This window comes from Thamnophis sirtalis, unplaced genomic scaffold, assembly GCF_051295495.1.
Source record: "Thamnophis sirtalis isolate CommonGarterSnake01/CBP01778 unplaced genomic scaffold, rThaSir2_p1.2 scaffold_6, whole genome shotgun sequence".
NCBI classification, from domain to species: domain Eukaryota; kingdom Metazoa; phylum Chordata; class Lepidosauria; order Squamata; family Natricidae; genus Thamnophis; species Thamnophis sirtalis.
The window spans coordinates 306,501-324,963 of NW_028261386.1; the positions used below are offsets into that span (position 1 = coordinate 306,501).

At 46.5% G+C, this 18,463-nt stretch overlaps 1 protein-coding gene across 1 annotated transcript in view; it reads left to right on the forward strand.

Annotated features, from left to right (window-relative positions):
- Nucleotides 1-18,463, forward strand: part of LOC148044831 (double C2-like domain-containing protein beta) — a 76,743-nt gene that overhangs the window by 43,547 nt on the left and 14,733 nt on the right. The window contains exons 2-3 of the mRNA XM_087717080.1: nucleotides 7,593-7,719; nucleotides 14,067-14,224. Of these exons, the coding sequence (XP_087573206.1) occupies nucleotides 7,593-7,719; nucleotides 14,067-14,224 (285 nt within the window). The remainder of the gene's footprint in view (nucleotides 1-7,592; nucleotides 7,720-14,066; nucleotides 14,225-18,463) is intronic.

The window sequence follows — 18,463 nt, forward strand, 5'->3', positions numbered from 1 at the left end:
TGGCATAGCGGATAGGCGCACCTCAGCTGTGATACTCCCCAGTAGTAACGTGGAAGGCATGTTTTGTTAAAACTGCGCACGCGCGCGAAGCACGCGATCGCTGAACCAGTTGTTAAGCCAGTAGTATCCCACCACTGGTTGGGGCTATGTGGGGGTCATAACTAACTTTGTAGGCCGTTCTGCGTCCCAGGCTTGGTTGAATCTTGCTGGGTGATACAATGAAGGGCAATTCCTATTGTGACTGAAAGGCTTTGCCCTGAAGGATAGTCCCATCATCCTGGATCTGAAGGTCTTTTGTCTTGTAGATAAGCTGGCACCAAAATATCTGATGGGGGGGGGGGGGATCTGGGGCCGAATTTCTGTCTCCAAGAGCATGTTTCTCAATGTCTCATCCAGGGAAATATAATTCTCAGGGTTCCAAACAGCATCCAAAAGTAAATCAGAGTCCGAGGCAAAGTTCCAATTTATTAAGGGAGCCATGTTGGCACATCTGGGGAAACCCGAATCTGAAAGATTCCCGGTTTCCCCCACCCAGTTGAAAGTTCAAGATCTTTCCCCCCACACCCACAAGCCCATCCCATGGTCCAATCTCCCACTGCCATGTTGGCAGCTTCCACCCATCCAGTTCCGGTCAGGGGCAGAGACAAAGGATGACCTTGGCTTTCTAGAAAGAATGTTGTTATGGCTACCTATCATCTAACTGCATACACTCCCCAGTTCCCATTTTCCCACAATAGAAAACGCATAGTAGAATAATAGAAAGTGTGGCAGGCCATAGACCCAAAAGAAAAGATGGCTGCAGGCCTGACCCAAAATTTGGGTCCAAAATTGAGCCCAAAATTTCTGTTGCGACATTTGTTAAGTGAGTTCTTCCCCGTTTTACGAGCTTCCTTGCCACCATTGTTAAGTGAGTCCCCTGCAGTTGGTAACCCAGTAACCCAGTTGTTAAGCGAATAGGGCTTCCCCTTGGAGTTAGCTGGTCAGAAGGTCGCAAAAGGGGACTCACGTAACCCCGGGACACAGCAACCGTCATAAATATGAACAAGTGGCCAAGCATCTGAATTTTGACCACATGATGATGGGGATGCTTTAAAGGTTGTAACTGTGAAAAACGGTCATCACATTTTTTCAGTGCCGTTGCAACTTTGAACGGTCATTAAATGAATGGTTGTAAGTCGAGGACTACCTGGAGTCCACCCATCTTAAAGCATGCTAGCTGGGGAATTATGGGTATTGATGTCCACCCATCTTAAAGGATGCTGGCTGGGGAATTATGGGTATTGATGTCCGCCCATCTTAAAGCATGCTGGCTGGGGAATTATGGGAGTGGGAGTCCATCCATCTTAAAGTTAGCAAGGTTAAAAACACTGCTCAAGAGAATTCTTAATCTGCAATTCTGCTATTTCTCCAGGCAAGGAAGCAATTTAGCCAGCCCAAGTTCTCCATACAAATTGTTCTGTTCCCCACATGCCACATTCTGCATCGAAGGAATGCAAAATGTCCCCTCGGGATGCCCGCTGCAGGGCATTGCGTGCCAAAATACCTGGGCACAGAGACAGTTTCCCCCCCTCAACACCGTCATTCTGCTAAATGCCTAAATTCCCACAGCACTGTCTTATGTCTAAGGATATTTATCCATGCAGTATTGCTCCATTAGCGTGGCACGACAAAACCGCGGTCCACTAAAGCGCGCCCGATTAAAGCGCGTCGCTGACGCCATCAGCAGCACGACAACAGCAACCGCGGAGAAAAAAGGGCGCTTTAAAAAGTGCTTTGAAAGCAAGCCGATTCACGTTAAGGTAAGGGTTAGGGTTAGGGTTAGGTTAAGGGTTAGGGTTAGGGTTAGGGTTAGGTTAAGGGTTAGCGTTAGGTTTAGCGTTAGGTTAAGGGTTAGGGTTAGGGTTAGGGTTAGGTTTAGGGTTAGGTTTCGGGGGGTTAGGTTTAGGTTTAGGGGTTAATGTTAGCTTTAGCGCTCACAGCGTGCTTTTTTCGTCGCGCTGTGATGACGTCAGGTACGCGGTTTCGTCGAACGCGCTTTAGTCGACCGCGGTTTTGTGGTGGAACCCTCCATTACTATTGTCCTTCTGCTATAATTAACTTATGTTGATTTTAGTTGGTTGTTTGGATGTATACTGAGGACCTCTGCCTTGGAGACCAATTCCTTGTATGTCCAATCACACTTTGGCCAATAAACAAATTTTCTATTCTACCCTATTCTAGTCTAGTCTATCCTATGTGTTGTGGCCCAGTAGGATCCGGTGGAGCTCCTGATGGACTCGGATAGCGAGGAACCATATGAGTCTGCCGGGGAAGATGTGGAGGACCCTGGGCAGGGTTCAGACTCAGAGCAGGGACCAGAGAGGCTGGTTGGCCACCAGGAGGCGCCTGAGGCACGGAGCAGTGGGGAGGACTGTTTGTTCCTGACGCCAGACAGAGAAGGGCGGAGAAACGGAAGCAGCAGCCGCGGAGGCAGACTCAAGAGACGATAATGAAGCCCAGGTGGTTGTGGCTTGGCCCCTCCCAAGAGAGTATATAAGTAAAGAAGTGGGGAGGAGTCATTTGCAAGACACAACCGTTTGAAACTGTATTGGAATACTCTGTCTGTCGTGGATCTGTGCCTGTTGGATTTTCAACGAGTCTTGCATGCGAATCGTGTCTGGGCCTTCAGCCAAAGGAGTTGATAAAGCCGTGATTAAAGAGTCGCAAACAGCCAGGCCTGTGTCTGGGTGATTTGCAGGTCGGAGGGGAGGGGGGGTCAGAACACCTATACTATACTATACTATACTATACTACACTACACTACACTACACTACACTACACTACACTACACTATACTATACTGTCCCCATTCCCATTCCATGCCATTCCATTCTCTGTTCTGTTCTATTCTATTCCTATTCCATTCCATTATGTGTTCTGTTCTGTTTTATTATGTTCTACAATTCAATACGATAGCAGAGTTGGAAGGGACCTATTCCTATTCCATTCTGTTCTTAATTCTATTCTATTCTATTCTATTCCATTCTATTACATTCCATTCTCAATAGATTATCTTCTTCTCTTCCCTTCCCTTCCCTTCCCATTGCTATTCTATTCTATTCTATTCCGTTCTGTTCCGTTCCGTTCCATTCCATTATGTGTTCTGTTCTGTTTTATTATGTTATACAATACAATACGATAGCAGAGTTGGAAGGGACCTATTCTTATTCGTATTCCATTCTGTTCTATATTCTATTCTATTCTATTCCATTCCATTCCATTATGTGTTCTGTTCTGTTTTATTATGCCCTACAATACAATACAATAGCAGAATTGGAAGGGACCTATTCCTATTCGTATTCCATTCTGTTCTTAATTCTATTCTATTCTATTCCATTCCATTCCATTCTCAATAGATTATTTTCTTCCCTTCCGTTCCCTTCCCTTCCCATTGCTATTCTATTCTATTCTATTCTATTCCATTCCATTCATATTCCATTCCATTATGTGTTCTGTTCTGTTTTATTATGTTCTACAATACAATACGATAGCAGAGTTGGAAGGGACCTATTCCTATTCGTATTCCATTCTGTTCTTAATTCTATTCTATTCCATTCTATTCCATTCTCAATAGATTATCTTCTTCTCTTCCCTTCCCTTCCCATTGCTATTCTGTTCTGTTCTGTTCTGTTCCGTTCCGTTCCGTTCCGTTCCATTCCATTCCATTCCATTCCATTATGTGTTCTGTTCTGTTTTATTATGTTCTACAATACAATACGATAGCAGAGTTGGAAGGGACCTATTCCTATTCCATTCTGTTCTTAATGTTATTCCATTCCATTCCATTCCATTCTCTATCCTATCCTACCCTTCCTTTCCTTTCCTATCCTGTTCCATTTCCACTTCCAATTCTTATCCTCTTCTGTTTAATCCCATTCCCCTTCCTCCTTTCCTCCAAAGCCCCGGATGGTCACTCCGTAGATTCTGCCCTCCCTTCCAAGGAGGCCTTCCCTTCCCTCCCTCCCCTCCCCACCTGCGGAACGGGCTGTCACTTTTAATCATCCTTAATTGTGCTGAGTTTTCCTTTTCGCCAGTTGTGGCTGATGGGAGGCAAACAAGAGCGGCCTTTGGAGGCTGTAATTAAGAGGCCTTTTGACAGGGCCCCTATTTTGAGCATTATTTCCACCTGCACTGGCAGGAGAGGCAGTGTGCACAGGAGAGGTTCACACACACACACACATAAACACACACACACACACACACACACACACACACAAAGACACATACAAATACAAAGATACAAACACAAACACAAACATGAAGACACAAATACAAAGACACAAAGACACAAACACATCCACACACAAACACCCACACAAACACAAGGACACACACAAATACAAAGATACAAACACACACACACAAATATGAAGACACAAATACAAAGACACAAAGACACAAACACACACAAACACAAACACACACACAAACACAAAGACACACAGACACACACAAACACAAAGATACAAACACAAATGCACACAGAAATATGAAGACACAAACACAAAGATACAAACACAAAGACACAAACATACACAAAGACATAAACACAAACAAAAACACACAAACACACAATCACACACAACACCCACACAAACACCCAAACACACACACTAACACAAACACAGACAAAAACACAAACACCCACAAAGACACAAAGACACACACGCAAACACCCACACAAACACAAACACACATAAAAACACAAAGACACAAACACAAAGACACAAACACACATACAAACACAAAGACACAAACACAAAGACACAAACACACGCACATACAAATACCCACATAAACAAAGACACAAACACCCACACAAACACAAAGACACAAACACACACACAAATACCCACACAAACACAAAGATACAAACACACAAATACCCACACAAACATAAAGACACAAACACACACACAAATACCCACACAAACAAAAGGACACAAAGACACAAAGACACACACACACAAATACCCACACAAACACAAAGACACAAACACACACACATACAAATACCCACATAAACAAAGACACAAACACCCACACAAACACAAAGACACAAACACACACACAAATACCCACACAAACACAAAGACACACACACACAAAGACACACACAAACATAAAGACACAAACACACACACACAAATACCCACACAAACAAAAGGACACAAACACAAAGACACAAAGACACACACACACACAAATACCCACACAAACACAAAGACACAAAGACACAAAAACACACACAAACATGCCAAACTGGCAACCGCAAAGGGACATTTGTGGCGATTTTCCTCTCATGAGCCAAAAGAAAGATCTTCCAACCGTTCATTTAGTAACGGTTCCAAGTTACGACGGCACTGAAGAAAGTGACTCACGACCGTTTTCCCCACTTTACCAATGTTGCTGCATTTCCATGCTCAGCTGATCCAACTTCAGACCTTTGGCAAGGGACTCGTATTTATGACGGTCGCAGGGACCCGGGATTACGTGATCCCCTGTTGGGACCTTCTGACAAGAAAAGTCAATGGGGAAGCCAGATTCACTTAACAACCATGTTGTTAACATAGCAGTGGCAGTGTTTCTTTTAACGACCGTGGCCAAAAAGGCCGTAAACTGGGGCAAAAGTCACTTTAGAAATGTCTTAGCAACGGACATTTTGGGCTCAATGGTAGCTGTATGTCAAGGACTACCTGTATTGCAGGTTGCCTCTGCCCACAGTCAGGAGTTCGATCCTGACCGGCTGAAGGTTGACTCAGCCTTCCGTCCTTCCGAGGTGGGTCAAATGAGGACCCAGATTGTTGGGGGAAAGAGGCTGACTCTGTCAACTGCTTAGAGAGGGCTGTAAAAGCACCGCGAAGCGGTATATACAGTGGGGCAGAAAAGTATTTAGTCAGCCACCAATTGTGCAAGTTCTCCCACTTAAAAAGATGAGACATTGACATCATAAGTTCGACCTCAACTATGAGAGACAAAATGAGAAAACAAATCCAGACAATCACATTGTCTGATTTGGAACGAATTTTTTTGCAAATTATGGTGGATCCCCCCTGGGGATCTAGGGCCTGCCACTCCCCCGCTCCTCGAAGCCTCAGCCATGCTTTACTCACCACCTCCTCCTCTTGTACTGACCTCGACTCGACTGCGCGTCCTGCCGCTTTAAGGCTCCGCGCGCTTCCCGAGCTTGCTGCCGATCTGTGGCCCGAACGCCGGCCCACCACCAAGAGATGGGCCCTCCCTGGATACCAGCCCCTGCAACCTCCTTCTGGCTCCAGGGGTGGGTTCTGGGTGCCCGCGGCGTCCGTAACCAGGCACGCCAACCACACACTCCACTTACATGCTCCAAGATGGCCGCGATGCAAGATGGCGACCGCCGAACCTGCGGTCCGAGTCCGCCGCTCCGATCTTCAGGAAGCTCTGGAAGGCTGTCCTCTGCCTGGTTCTCTGCTTCCTGCGATCCCCCAATGGCTGGATCTCCTCGTGGTTAAGTAAAGGCCTCCCCCCCCCCCCACACCGCAACCGTTCGGCCGCTCGGGGTTTGTGCTAGCACAGCGGCAACACTTTAGAGCTAACAGCAGGTGAAGCACGGATGAGGAGAGGTGATCAGAAAAAATAATTGAGTTGTGGAAAGTAGGTCCTCGAAGTGAAGGGAGAGTCAGGAAAGTGCTCCTTCTGGGCCGAAGACTGAGTTTAATCTGGGGAAGTCAGGAGGAGGAGAGGAGGTGTGGCCTCAAGATTTACCTCAGTCTCTGGGCAAAAGGGCTGTGTTAATATACTGAGTTGTGACTCCTCCCACGCCCCACTTCGGATATGATAGAGGATCTCCATAGAGGAATGGCTGGCTAGTTTGCACATGTATGTGCGCATTAACACCCCCTCCCCCTCAGACTAGTGTCACTGCGACCTTTATGCGGGCACTAGCGTTGCCTGCCTGCTCACAGTACTGTTTGCATTGCAGACGTCTGTTTGTGCATGTGTGTGTGTGTGTGCGTAAAGGTGCGTGCTGTCTATCCCTCCCCTCCCGCCCTTGGGCTGCCAACTCAGAACGTTTGGGGAACCCAGCTCAGGAGGTTTGGGCCCTTGCCTCAACCACCTGGGTCATAGAGCCGAGGTGGCGCAGTGGTTAGGGTGCAGTACTGCAGGCCACTTCAGCTGACTGTTATCTGCAGTTCGGCGGTTCAAATCTCACCGGCTCAGGGTTGACTCAGCCTTCCATCCTTCCGAGGTGGGTAAAATGAGGACCCGGATTGTTGTTGGGGGCAATTATGCTGACTCTGTAAACCGCTTAGAGAGGGCTGAAAGCCCTATGAAGCGGTATATAAGTCTAACTGCTATTGCTATTGCTATCATAACAGGGACCTTGGAGGCCTTCTAGTCCAACCCCCTTGCTCCTTCGCGGCTCGGATGTTTGCCCATCCCCGCTTTTCACAATCCAGGCTAAGCCATGGCGGCGGTTAGGAAGAGATTGTGCTGAATGGATGCTTTAATTAACCCTTTTTGCACTGCTGAATTACGGCTTTGTTCCCCCGTCTCCCGCTTCTGCCTTTCAGGATCTCGGTTTGCGACGAAGACAAGTTCCGCCACAACGAGTTCATTGGCGAAACGAGGATTCCTCTCAAGAAACTGAAGCCCAACCAGACTAAGAAATTCAACATTTGCCTGGAGAAGCAGCTGCCGGTGAGTGGCCACAGAATGTCAGGCGGCGATTTGAGAAAGGGAAGGAAGGACGAAAAGAAGGAGAGAAAGGAAAAGAAGAGGGAGAGAGATAGGCAGAGGGGGAAGGAAGGAAAGAGAAAGAAAAGGGAAGAGCTGGGGTAGAAGAAAGAGAGAGAGAGAGAGAAGAGAGAGAGAAAGAAAGAGTGAAAGAGAGGAAGGGAGAAAGAAAGTGAGACAGAAAAAAAGAGAGAGAATGAAAGAGAAAGAGTGAAAGAAAGTGAATGAGAGAAAGAGAGAGAAAGAGAGGGTGAGAGTGAGAGAGAAAGAGAAAGAGAGAGAGACAGGAAGAGAGAAAAAGAAAGAATGAAAAAAGAAAGTGAAAGAGAGAGAAAGAGAGAGAGAGAGTGTGTGACAAATAGAGAGAGAGGAAAAAAGAGAGAAAGAAAGAGAGAGAGAAAGAAAGAGTGAAAGAGAGGAAGGGAGAAAGAAAATGAGAGAAAAAGAGAGAGAATGAAAGAGAAAGAGTGAAAGAAAGTGAAAGAGAGAAAGAGAGAGAAAGAGAGGGTGAGAGAGAAAGAGAGAGGAAGACAGGAAGAGAGAAAAAGAAAGAATGAAAAAAGAAAGTGAAAGAGAGAGAAAGAGAGAGAGTGTGTGTGTGACAAATAGAGAGAGATAAAAAAGAGAGAAAGAAAGAGTGAAGGAAAGGAAGAGTGAAAGAGAGAAAGTGTGTATGTGTGTGTGTGAGAGAGAGAAAAGGAGAGAAAGGGAGAGAGAGATAAAGAAAGAGTGAAAGAAAGAAAATGAAAATGAGAGAAAGAGTGTGTGTGTGAGAGAGAGAAAGAGAGTGAGAGAGAGAGAAAGAAACAGAGTGAGAGAAAGAGAAAGAAAGAGTGAAAGAAAGAAAATGAAATATGAGAGAGATAGAGAGTGTGTGTGAGGGAGAGAAAGAGTGAGAGAGAGAAAGGGTGAGAGAGAGAGTGAGAAAGAAAGAAAGAAAGAAAGAAAGAAAGAAAGAAAGAAAGAAAAGATGAAATGACATAAAATGGAATCTTGGAAGCAGCTCAAGAGTTCAGGATGAGCAATTCCAGGACAAAGAGAAACTCCCTCTGTGGGACTTAAGCGTAAGGAGATTGCATTCCCTCTCATCTCAGGCTGATGGCCGGAAGGATGAGCGTCTTCCTGCCTTGACCCAGGGGCCTCTTCTCCCCCCACCCCATTTTCTCCCCAAATTCAAATTAAGCAGGACACTTTTACAAACCCCCAATTTCATCCGCAAAGCCCCTGGACGGAGCCCCCTCTGCTTTTAAGCCTATCCTCAAGAGGGCTGAAATTCAGTCAATGTGACTCCTGATTCACTTTCTCACAAAGGTTCGTTCGTTCGTTTCGTTCGTTCGTTTCGTTTATTTTATTTATATGCTGCCCTTTTCCCCCGAAGGGGACTCAGGGCGGCTCACAACTCAAACCAGGGAAGGGGTGATACAGACAAAATTAAAAATGACACAAAACAATACATAATTTAAAACACACGACAGTTATACCATTCGAGACGGGGGCAAAAGCTCTTTAGCCCCAGGCCTGTTGGAACAGCCAGGTTTTAAGGGCTTTGCGGAAGGCCTGGAGGGTGGTGAGGGTTCGAATCTCCACGGGGAGTTCGCTCCAGAGGGTCGGAGCAGCCACAGAGAAGGCTCTCCTCCGGGTAGTCGCCAGTCGACACTGGCCAGCGGATGGAATTTGGAGGAGGCCTAGTCTGTGGGATCTGATCGGTCTAGTGGAGGTAATTGGCAGCAGGCGGTCTCTCAAGTACCCAGGTCCAATACCATGAAGGGCTTTGTAAGTGACGACTAGCGCCTTGAAGCGTATCCGGAGACCAATAGGCAGCCAGTGCAGCTCGCGGAGGATAGGTGTAACGTGGGTGAACCGAGGTGCACCCACGATTGCTCGCGCGGCTGCATTCTGGACAAGCTGGAGTCGCCGAATGCTCTTCAAGGGCTGCCCCAAGTAGAGCACGTTGCAGTAGTCCAGCCGAGCTACTAATTACTCTCATTGGGTTTTTTCCTGACAGCTGCCTCTTCTCATTTTTCCTGAGAATGATGTCAGATCAGAGAAGAAAAGGACTTTATTTTCTTTCGAACAATATCTCTTAGTGGGAAAAGGGGTTACCAGAATGCTGGTATTTGTCTTACAGGTAGTTCTAGATTTACAAGAATTCATTTATTGAGCATTTGAAGGTACAATAGCACTCAAAGAGCTAACTTACGACTGTTTTTTTCACACCTACGGCTGCTGCAGGATCCCTGTGGTCATATGATCCAAACCAGACGGTTGGCAACTGACTGACGCGGTGTCCCTTTGGCAGCTTCTTTCGTTCTGACTGAATGGAAGGATCTATATCCGTTGTCAGGTTTCCGAAAGATGCTCTAATTGATTCCTGAGCCTCGAGCCAAGTTTCAAAAGAAAACCAGTCATTTATTAGGAGCACCATTTTGGCAAGACCTTGTTGCAATCAGATCTGATCCTCATTTGAGTTATAGCTGAACTTTACTTTTCTTCCTTTCCTCCTCTCAGTCTGTGTCATAAATCACATTCGCCAATGAGGTGCACCCCTCCGAAGCCTGCTGCAGTAATCTGAGATCCGTCTCTAGCTGAAAATATGCATGGAATGCGTTCCCCCGCCCTTTCCTCACCATGGCAACTTTATGAGTTGACATCCATGATGGTCAGCCCATGGCATGTGTGCCACAGGTGGCATGCAGAGCCCTCTCTGCTGGCACGCGAGCCGTTGCCCCAGCTTGGCTCCACCGAGCATGCGCACATGCCTCCCACCGGCCAGCTGGTCTTTGGGTCTCTGCTGCGCATGCAGGCGAGGCCTGATAGGCCCAAAATGGGATGTGGGGTGTGTGTGCATGCGCCCCACTCATGGCCCGTTTTTGGTCCCAGGAGGCTGCAGGGAGGCCCGCCAGGCTGAAAATGGGGGGTCACGGGAAATGTAAGGGGCCGGCCTGTGTCACTTCAGCCCGGTTACCCGCGTGGCTTCGGCGTGGTCTAGCCAATGCAAAGAGGAAGCATGCCAGCAGTTTGGGGAGTGGTGTCAAGCTAGCCACGCCCACGCAGCCACACAGCCACGCCCACCTGCGCCCTTGAGGTCAATCACAGCCCTGGTCCGGCCCTCAATGAAATTGAGTTTGACACCTTTGAGTTATAGGGACAATCCTTTTTGAGGTTCTTTCCCTGCCTGTTAGATAGCTGCAGGCCACGTCCTCTCTTATCTGATTGTTCTGTAGGCAGCACCTGGCCACCCCCCACCTCCACACCCGGTCTTGCAACATCATTCCCACATACCGTTACATCCTGTTTGGTACGAGCCCCTGCGAGCAGGATCCTAATTAAATCCGACATCCCTTTAAACATGTGCTCAGCTCCGATGTCACTCGGCTTTAATCTCGACTACACCTTGCCTGGAACGAGGGCATTGTTATTCCGGCAAGGAGATTCAATCTGTCGGAGGCAACACTGAGGTGGGAAGGATGAGTAGGGCTAAAGCACCGCACAAGAAGATGTAGAGTGTGGGGAGAAAAGTAATTGGCTTTCGTGAAAAAAACGAGGAGTGTCAGGCTTCCAAATATCATCCATAATTAAATCAGAGTCCAAGGCAAAGTATTGCTCAAAGTTCCAATTGATGAAGAGAGCCATGTTGGCACATCTGGGGGAACCCTAAATCTGAAAGCTTCCCGGTTTTCCCCACACAGTTGAAAGGTCAAGATCTTGCCCCCCCACACCCACAAGCCCATCCCATGGTCCAATTTCCCGCTGCCATGCTGGCAGCTTCCACCCGTCTAGTTCCGGTCAGGTGCAGAAGTGCAGAGACTAAGGATGACCTTGGCTTTCGAGAAAGAATGTTGTTATGGCTACCTCTCATCTAACTCCGCACAATCCCCACCTCCCATTTTCCCACAATAGAAAAGGCATAGTAGAATAAGGGAAAGTGTGGCAGGCCAAAGATCCAAAGGGAATATGGCGGCAGAAATGACGAGAGGTTTTCATGGGACGATAAGCCTTCTAAGATAGGTCAGACCTGAACATCTGAGCTCAGAGAGAGGCCATAAGATGTGAGACCCTCAAGCTCATCTAATCCCCAAAGCTCCTGGAGGCACGGCGAGAAGCAACGGATGGAAACTAATCAAGGAGAGAAGCAATCCAGAGCTACTAAGGAGATAGAAGTCAGTTGGTATGCATCTGAATTTTGATCATGTGACTGTGGGGAAGCTGCGCTGGTCGTAAGTGCGAAAAACAGGGATAAGTCACTTTTTTTTCAGCGCCATTGCAACTTCAGTCACTAAATAAATGGTCGTAAGTCCAGGAACGCCTATGATCATTTTTCCAAATATTTTTTTCTTGTGGTGCTTTAGAGAATGGAATGGAACGTAATGTAACGGAGCAGAACAGAAAATGATAGTTGGAAGGGACTTTGGAGGTCTTCTAATCCAGCGGTCACCAATTGGTGGTCCGTGGACCACTAGTGGTCAGCAAGAAAATTTTGGTGGTCTGCAGAAAAACGATTTGCCTTTTTTATATTGGACTAAATCAGGAGTCCTCAAACTACGGCCCCTGGGACGGATACGTGTTGCTGCAGAGAGTCTCCCCCTTCAGGGTCTTTTTGTGCGGGTCGGAGGGGGGCAGAAATTCCGACTTGGGGTCTGCTTCAGCCTCCTGGTGGGGGGCTTTGGGAGAAGGCTGGAGGGAAGAGCCGCTGGTGGCGAAGAGCCGGAGGGCCTCGTTCCAGTGGGGCTGCATCATGGCCTGGAATTGGCTGACCATCTCAGCCTGCTGAGCCTCCAGGCGCCAGCACCTGGCCTTGCGCTCCCGCAGGTCTTCCCTCTGCTTGGACAGCCTATGCTCCTAGTCCTCAGTGAGGTGCTTCTGCTGAGCCTCCTTCTCGGTCAGATCCGATTTGAACTGAGCTGTTTTGCCAACTCTTTCTCATGGAGGCTGCTTAGCTCCAGCAACGGCTTCCTGTTGGGGCCCTAAGGAGCCCGGGCGGGCAGGCGAGGAGTGGCAAGTAGAGGCTGGCAAGGCGCCCCTCGATGTGAGTGACATCGAGTTGTTCACGCCCACCCAGTCACATGACCACCCTGCCACGCCCATCCAGCTGGTCATTAGGCAGATCATATTAGTGATCCGCGGGATTTATAAATTATGAATTTAGTGGTTCCTGAGGTCCGAAAAGTTGGTGACTCCTGCTGTGGTCCATCCCACAGGTTAGGGCCGGAAATCCTATAACATTTCAAAATAGGTCAGTCCCCTCATCTTTGGGGCAGCCCCTCGAATATTGGAAGACTGCTATCATGTCATCCCGAGTCCTTCTCTTCATTAAGCAAGAAATATACCCAATTCCTGCAACTGTTCTTCATATACTTTAGCCTCCAGTCCCCTAATCGTCTTTGTTGCTTTTCTCTGCACTTCTTTCTAAAGTCTCCACAGCTTTTTTGAATCCTGCTTTGCTTTTGGGGCATCATCTTTTCCTTGAACATTGGGCTTGCAACAGTGGTGGGATTCAGCCAGTTCGCACCTATTCAGGAGAACCGGTTGGTAACTTTCTAAGCAGTTCGGAGAACCAGTTGTTGGAAGAAATCTTTTGTTTTTTCCCACTTTACAGGGCTAATCCTGTAAGGAAGGCAGGAAGGAAACATTCTGGTGTTGTTTCTAGCCTCATCTTTGTTGCCCTGCTTACAGAAACTGCCTCTCCGGTTAACCCTGATTCCATTGTCACAGCTAAGGCAAAGTGCCCATTGATGTGAGTGACATTGAGTTGACCACGCTCACATGATCACCGAGCCCCGTCTACCCAGATGGTCATTAGGGCAGAGAACCGGTTGTTAAATTATTTGAATCCCACCACTGGCTTGGAAGCAGAATATTCAGGGTTCCAAATTAAATCAGAGTCCAAGGCAAAGTATTGCTCAAAGTTCTAATTTATGAAGAGAGCCATCTTGGCACATCTGGGAAAACCAGAATCTGAAAGCGTCCTGGTTTTCCTCACCCAGTTGAAAGTTCAAGATCTTGCTCTCACACCCACAAGCCCATCCCATGGTCCAGTCTTCCACTGCCATGCTGGCAGTTCCACCCATCCAGTTCCAGTCAGGTGCAGCGGTACAGAGACAAAGGATGACCTTGGTTTTCTAGAAAGAATGTTGTTATGGCTACATAGCATCTAACTCCGTACAATCCCTCCTCCCATTTTCCCACAATAGAAAAAGGCGTAGTAGTATAATAGAAAGTGTGGCAGGCCAAAGATCCACAAGGAAAGATGGCTGCAGGCTTGACACAGGAATTTAGGGCTGAGCTGTTTCCTTTCCTTCTCTGTTTCACAGATGGACAAAATGGAAGACAAGTCGCTGGAGGAACGTGGCCGGATCCTTGTTTCGTTAAAGTACAGTTCTCAGAAACAGGGCCTGCTAGTCGGCATTGTCCGCTGCGCGCACTTGGCTGCCATGGACGCCAACGGTTACTCTGATCCCTACGTGAAAACGTAAGTGAGCATGGTTTAGAGCAAGGGGGTCTCCAAACTTTAAGATGTGTGTGTCAACTCGGAAAGCATCTCTGGCTTGCTCTCGAGTAGCCATAGGCAAGAGGGAGGGGGAACTGACGACGCAACACGGCAGCCACAAACAGAAGCACATTCCAGGCATATCTTTCTCAAGGCTGTCTCCCAGGCTACCCACAGCAGCCGGAGGGGAGTGATCTCTACAGCCTGCAAAATGCTCCATTGGAAAATGTGATTTATGACACATTCAGGAAGGGGGAAAACAGGGTCATAATTGGGTTGTAAATTATAGCAATAGCAGTTAGACTTATATACCGCTTCATAGGGCTTTCAGCCCTCTCTAAGCGGTTTACAGAGTCAGCATATCGCCCCCACAGTCTGGGTCCTCATTTCACCCACCTCGGAAAGATGGAAGGCTGAGTTAACCTTGAGCCGGTGAGATTAGAACCGCTGAACTGCAGATAACAGTCAGCTGTAGTGGCCTTCAGTACTGCACCCTAACCACTGCGCCACCTCGGCTCTATGTGGGGTCAGAGCTGGCTTCACTTGGGTGTTTGCCGTCATGTTGCTCCGAATAAATAACTGGATTTCTTTTGAAGCTTGGCTCGAGACTCATGGTTTAATTAGGGCATCCGTCGGAACCCTGACTCTGTGGATTTCAACTCCCAGAATTCCTCAGTCAGCCAACTCCCATTTAAAGCCCACATGCTGGATGGGGAATTCTGGAAGTTGGCAAGATTTATACGCCTTGCAGTCAAGCTGGTCAGTACAATGCAGTGAGCCATGTGCAGATCTGTACATTGGGGATACCACATCAACATCATCTATAATCTACCACTCAATCGTTTCAGCAGTTCCAAGAAGGCTCCACGCCCATTTCCATTGCTCAGGTGACCCTGAGGACACAGATAAATCTCCTCCAAGTGGCCTTAACGACTCTCTGAAAGGAGGCAAATGACCAGCTGTCTGTGTAAATCCTTCCATTACTCACCATCTGATCAAAACTGAAGAATGCACAGGTACAGTATAGGTGGTAGCTTCCTCAATAGTAGTAACTGTGAGAGAGATCTTGGAATCCTAGTGGACAAGCATTTAAATAGGAGCCAGCCGTGGGCAGCAGCTGCCAAAAAAGCCAACACAGTTCTAGGCTGCATCAACAGAGGGAGAGAATCAAGATCACGAGAAGGGTTAATACCACTTTATAAGGCCTTGATAAGGCCACACTTGGAATACTGCATTCAGTTTTGGTCACCACAATGTAGAAAAGATGTGGAGACTCTAGAAAGAGGGCAGAGAAGAGCAAGAAAGAGGATTAGGGGACTGGAGACTAAAACATATGAAGAACGGTTGCAAGAACTGGGTATGTTAATGAAAAGGAGAACCAGGGGAGACATGATAGCAGTCTTCCAATATCTCAGGGGTTGCCACAAAGAAGAGGGAGTCAAGCTATTCTCCAAAGCACCTGAGGGCAGGACAAGGAGCAATGGGTGGAAACTAATCAAGGAGAGAAGCAACTGAGAACTGAGGAGAAATTTCCTGACAGTGAGGACAATGAATCAGTGGAACGGAAGTTGCCTCCAGAAGCTGTGAATGCCCCAACACTGGAAGTCTTTAAGAAGATGTTGGATAGCCATTTGTCTTGAACGGTATAGGGTTTCCTGCCTAGGCAGGGGGTTGGACTAGAAGACCTCCAAGGTCCCTTCCAACTCTGCTATTGTATTGTATTGTATTGTAATTGTATTAATGAAGAGAAGGACTAGGGGAGACATGATAGCAGTCTTCCAATATCTCAGGGGCTGCCACAAAGAAGAGGGAGTCAAACTATTCTCCAAGGCCCCTGAAGGTAGAAAAAGAAGCAATGGGTGGAAACTAATCAAGGAAAGAAGCAACTTAGAACTGAGGAGAAACTTCCTGACAGAACAATTATTCAGTGGAACAGAAGTTGCCTCCAGAAGTTGTGAATGCCCCAACACTGGGAGTCTTTAAGAAGATGCTGGATAGCCATTTGTCTGAAACGGTATAGGGTTTCCTGCCTAGGCAGGGGGTTGGACTAGAAGACCTCCAAGGTCCCTTCCAACTCTGCTATTGTATTGTAACCTTCCTCAAAGAAAAAACAGAAAGTCCAGTTTTCTCTTGGAAAAAAAAAACACCTTTGGGGTATTCCCAAATGTCAGCTCGTAAATTAATTAGCGCATAGTTTGGAAACCTGGCACAGATCTTGTCTCGGATGTTTTTGCCCATTGAGTGAATCCAACGCATTGCTGCTGGCTCAACAAACCAAGGTTTAAACGCGATTTACCTTTGATTGGCGATCCCAACCTTGCTCTCTTCGGTAAAAATCCAAGCTTTTCATTTTTCTCCTCAATTTCTCAGCTCTGCCGTTTGGGCCAGGCAAGCGTGATTTATTGCACGCAACATTTTAATCTCCAAGCTTCGCAGCGCAAGGGGTAGATTTATAAGGCAATCCACAAGATCGTATTTTTTAGCACAGGCAGAGGTCGCAAACGCAGATCCACGCGGGGACGACAAAGGAAAAGAGATAAATAAAATATGGTAATAAAGCCGCGAGATGCTAAAACAGCCGCAGGATTAAATGCCAAAGCAACCATAAAACGGTGCGCTCCTTCTGTTTAATTAAAAGCCCCAGAGAAAATAATTGCTTTACTCTGGTGCCTCAATTAATGGCTGCAGTTTTATTTTGCCTGAAAGGACATGGGAGTCTCTTCAATCCTAGAGTGGGGAGGGCCCCCTCAAGGCCATCTAGTCCAATCCTCAGTTTGGGCAGGGATCAAAGTGTCCCAGATATTTTATTTTATTATTTTATTGGTTTAATTTTTATTTTATTATTATTTTTTATTTTATTTCGACATTTATTCTATTATTTTACTTTACTTAATTTTACTTGATTTTACTTGATATTATTTTACTTTACTATTTTATTTATTTATTTATCGTAAACAACTCAAGGCAAATAGTATATTTAATCCTCATCTCTCCTATTATTTTATTTTATTTTTATTATTTTATTTCATTACATTATTTCGACATTTATTTTATTATTTTACTTTACTTAATTTTACTTGATATTATTTTACTTTACTGTTTTATTTATTTATTTATTGTAAACAAGGCAGAGAGTATATTTAATCCTCATCTCTCCTATTATTTTATTTTTTATTTTTTATTATTTTATTTCATTATATTATTTCAACATTTTATTTTATTATTTTATTTTACTTGATTTTACTTGATATTATTTTACTTTACTATTTTATTTATTTATTTATTCATTCATTCATTCCTTGTAAACAACTCAAGGCAGATAATATATTTAATTCTCATCTCTCCTATTTTCCCAACAACAATAAACTTGTGAGCTGGATTGCGTTGAGACAGGGATTGGCCCAAAGTCACCCACTTATCTCTCATGCCTAAGGTGGAACTAGAACTCACTGTCTCCTGGCGATTGGCCCAAAGTCACCCAGTTATCTCTCATGCCTAAAGTGGAACTAGAACCCACTGTCTCCTGGTGATTGGCCCAAAGTCACACAGTTATCTCTCATGCCTAAGGTGGGACTAGAACTCACCGTCTCCTGGTGATTGGCCCAAAGTCACCCAGTTATCTCTCATGCCTAAGGTGGAACTAGAACCCACTGTCTCCTGGTGATTGGTCCAATGTCACCCAGTTAGCTCTCATGCCTAAGGTTGGGACTATAACTCACTGTCTCCTGGTGATTGCCCCAAAGTCACCCAGTTAGTTCTCATGCCTAATGTGGAATATAACTCACTGTCTCCTGGTGATTGCCCCAAAGTTGCCTGAGGTGGAACTAGAACTCGCTGTCTCCTGGTGATTGGCCCAAAGTCACCTAGTTAGCTCTCATGCCTAAGGTGGAACTAGAACCCACTGTCTCCTGGTGATTGGTCCAATGTCACCCAGTTAGCTCTCATGCCTAAGGTTGGGACTATAACTCACTGTCTCCTGGTGATTGCCCCAAAGTCACCCAGTTAGTTCTCATGCCTAATGTGGAATATAACTCACTGTCTCCTGGTGATTGCCCCAAAGTTGCCTGAGGTGGAACTAGAACTCGCTGTCTCCTGGTGATTGGCCCAAAGTCACCTAGTTAGCTCTCATGCCTAAGGTGGAACTAGAACTCACCGTCTCCTGGTGATTGGCCCAAAGTCACCCAGTTATCTCTCATGCCTAAGGTGGAACTAGAACCCACT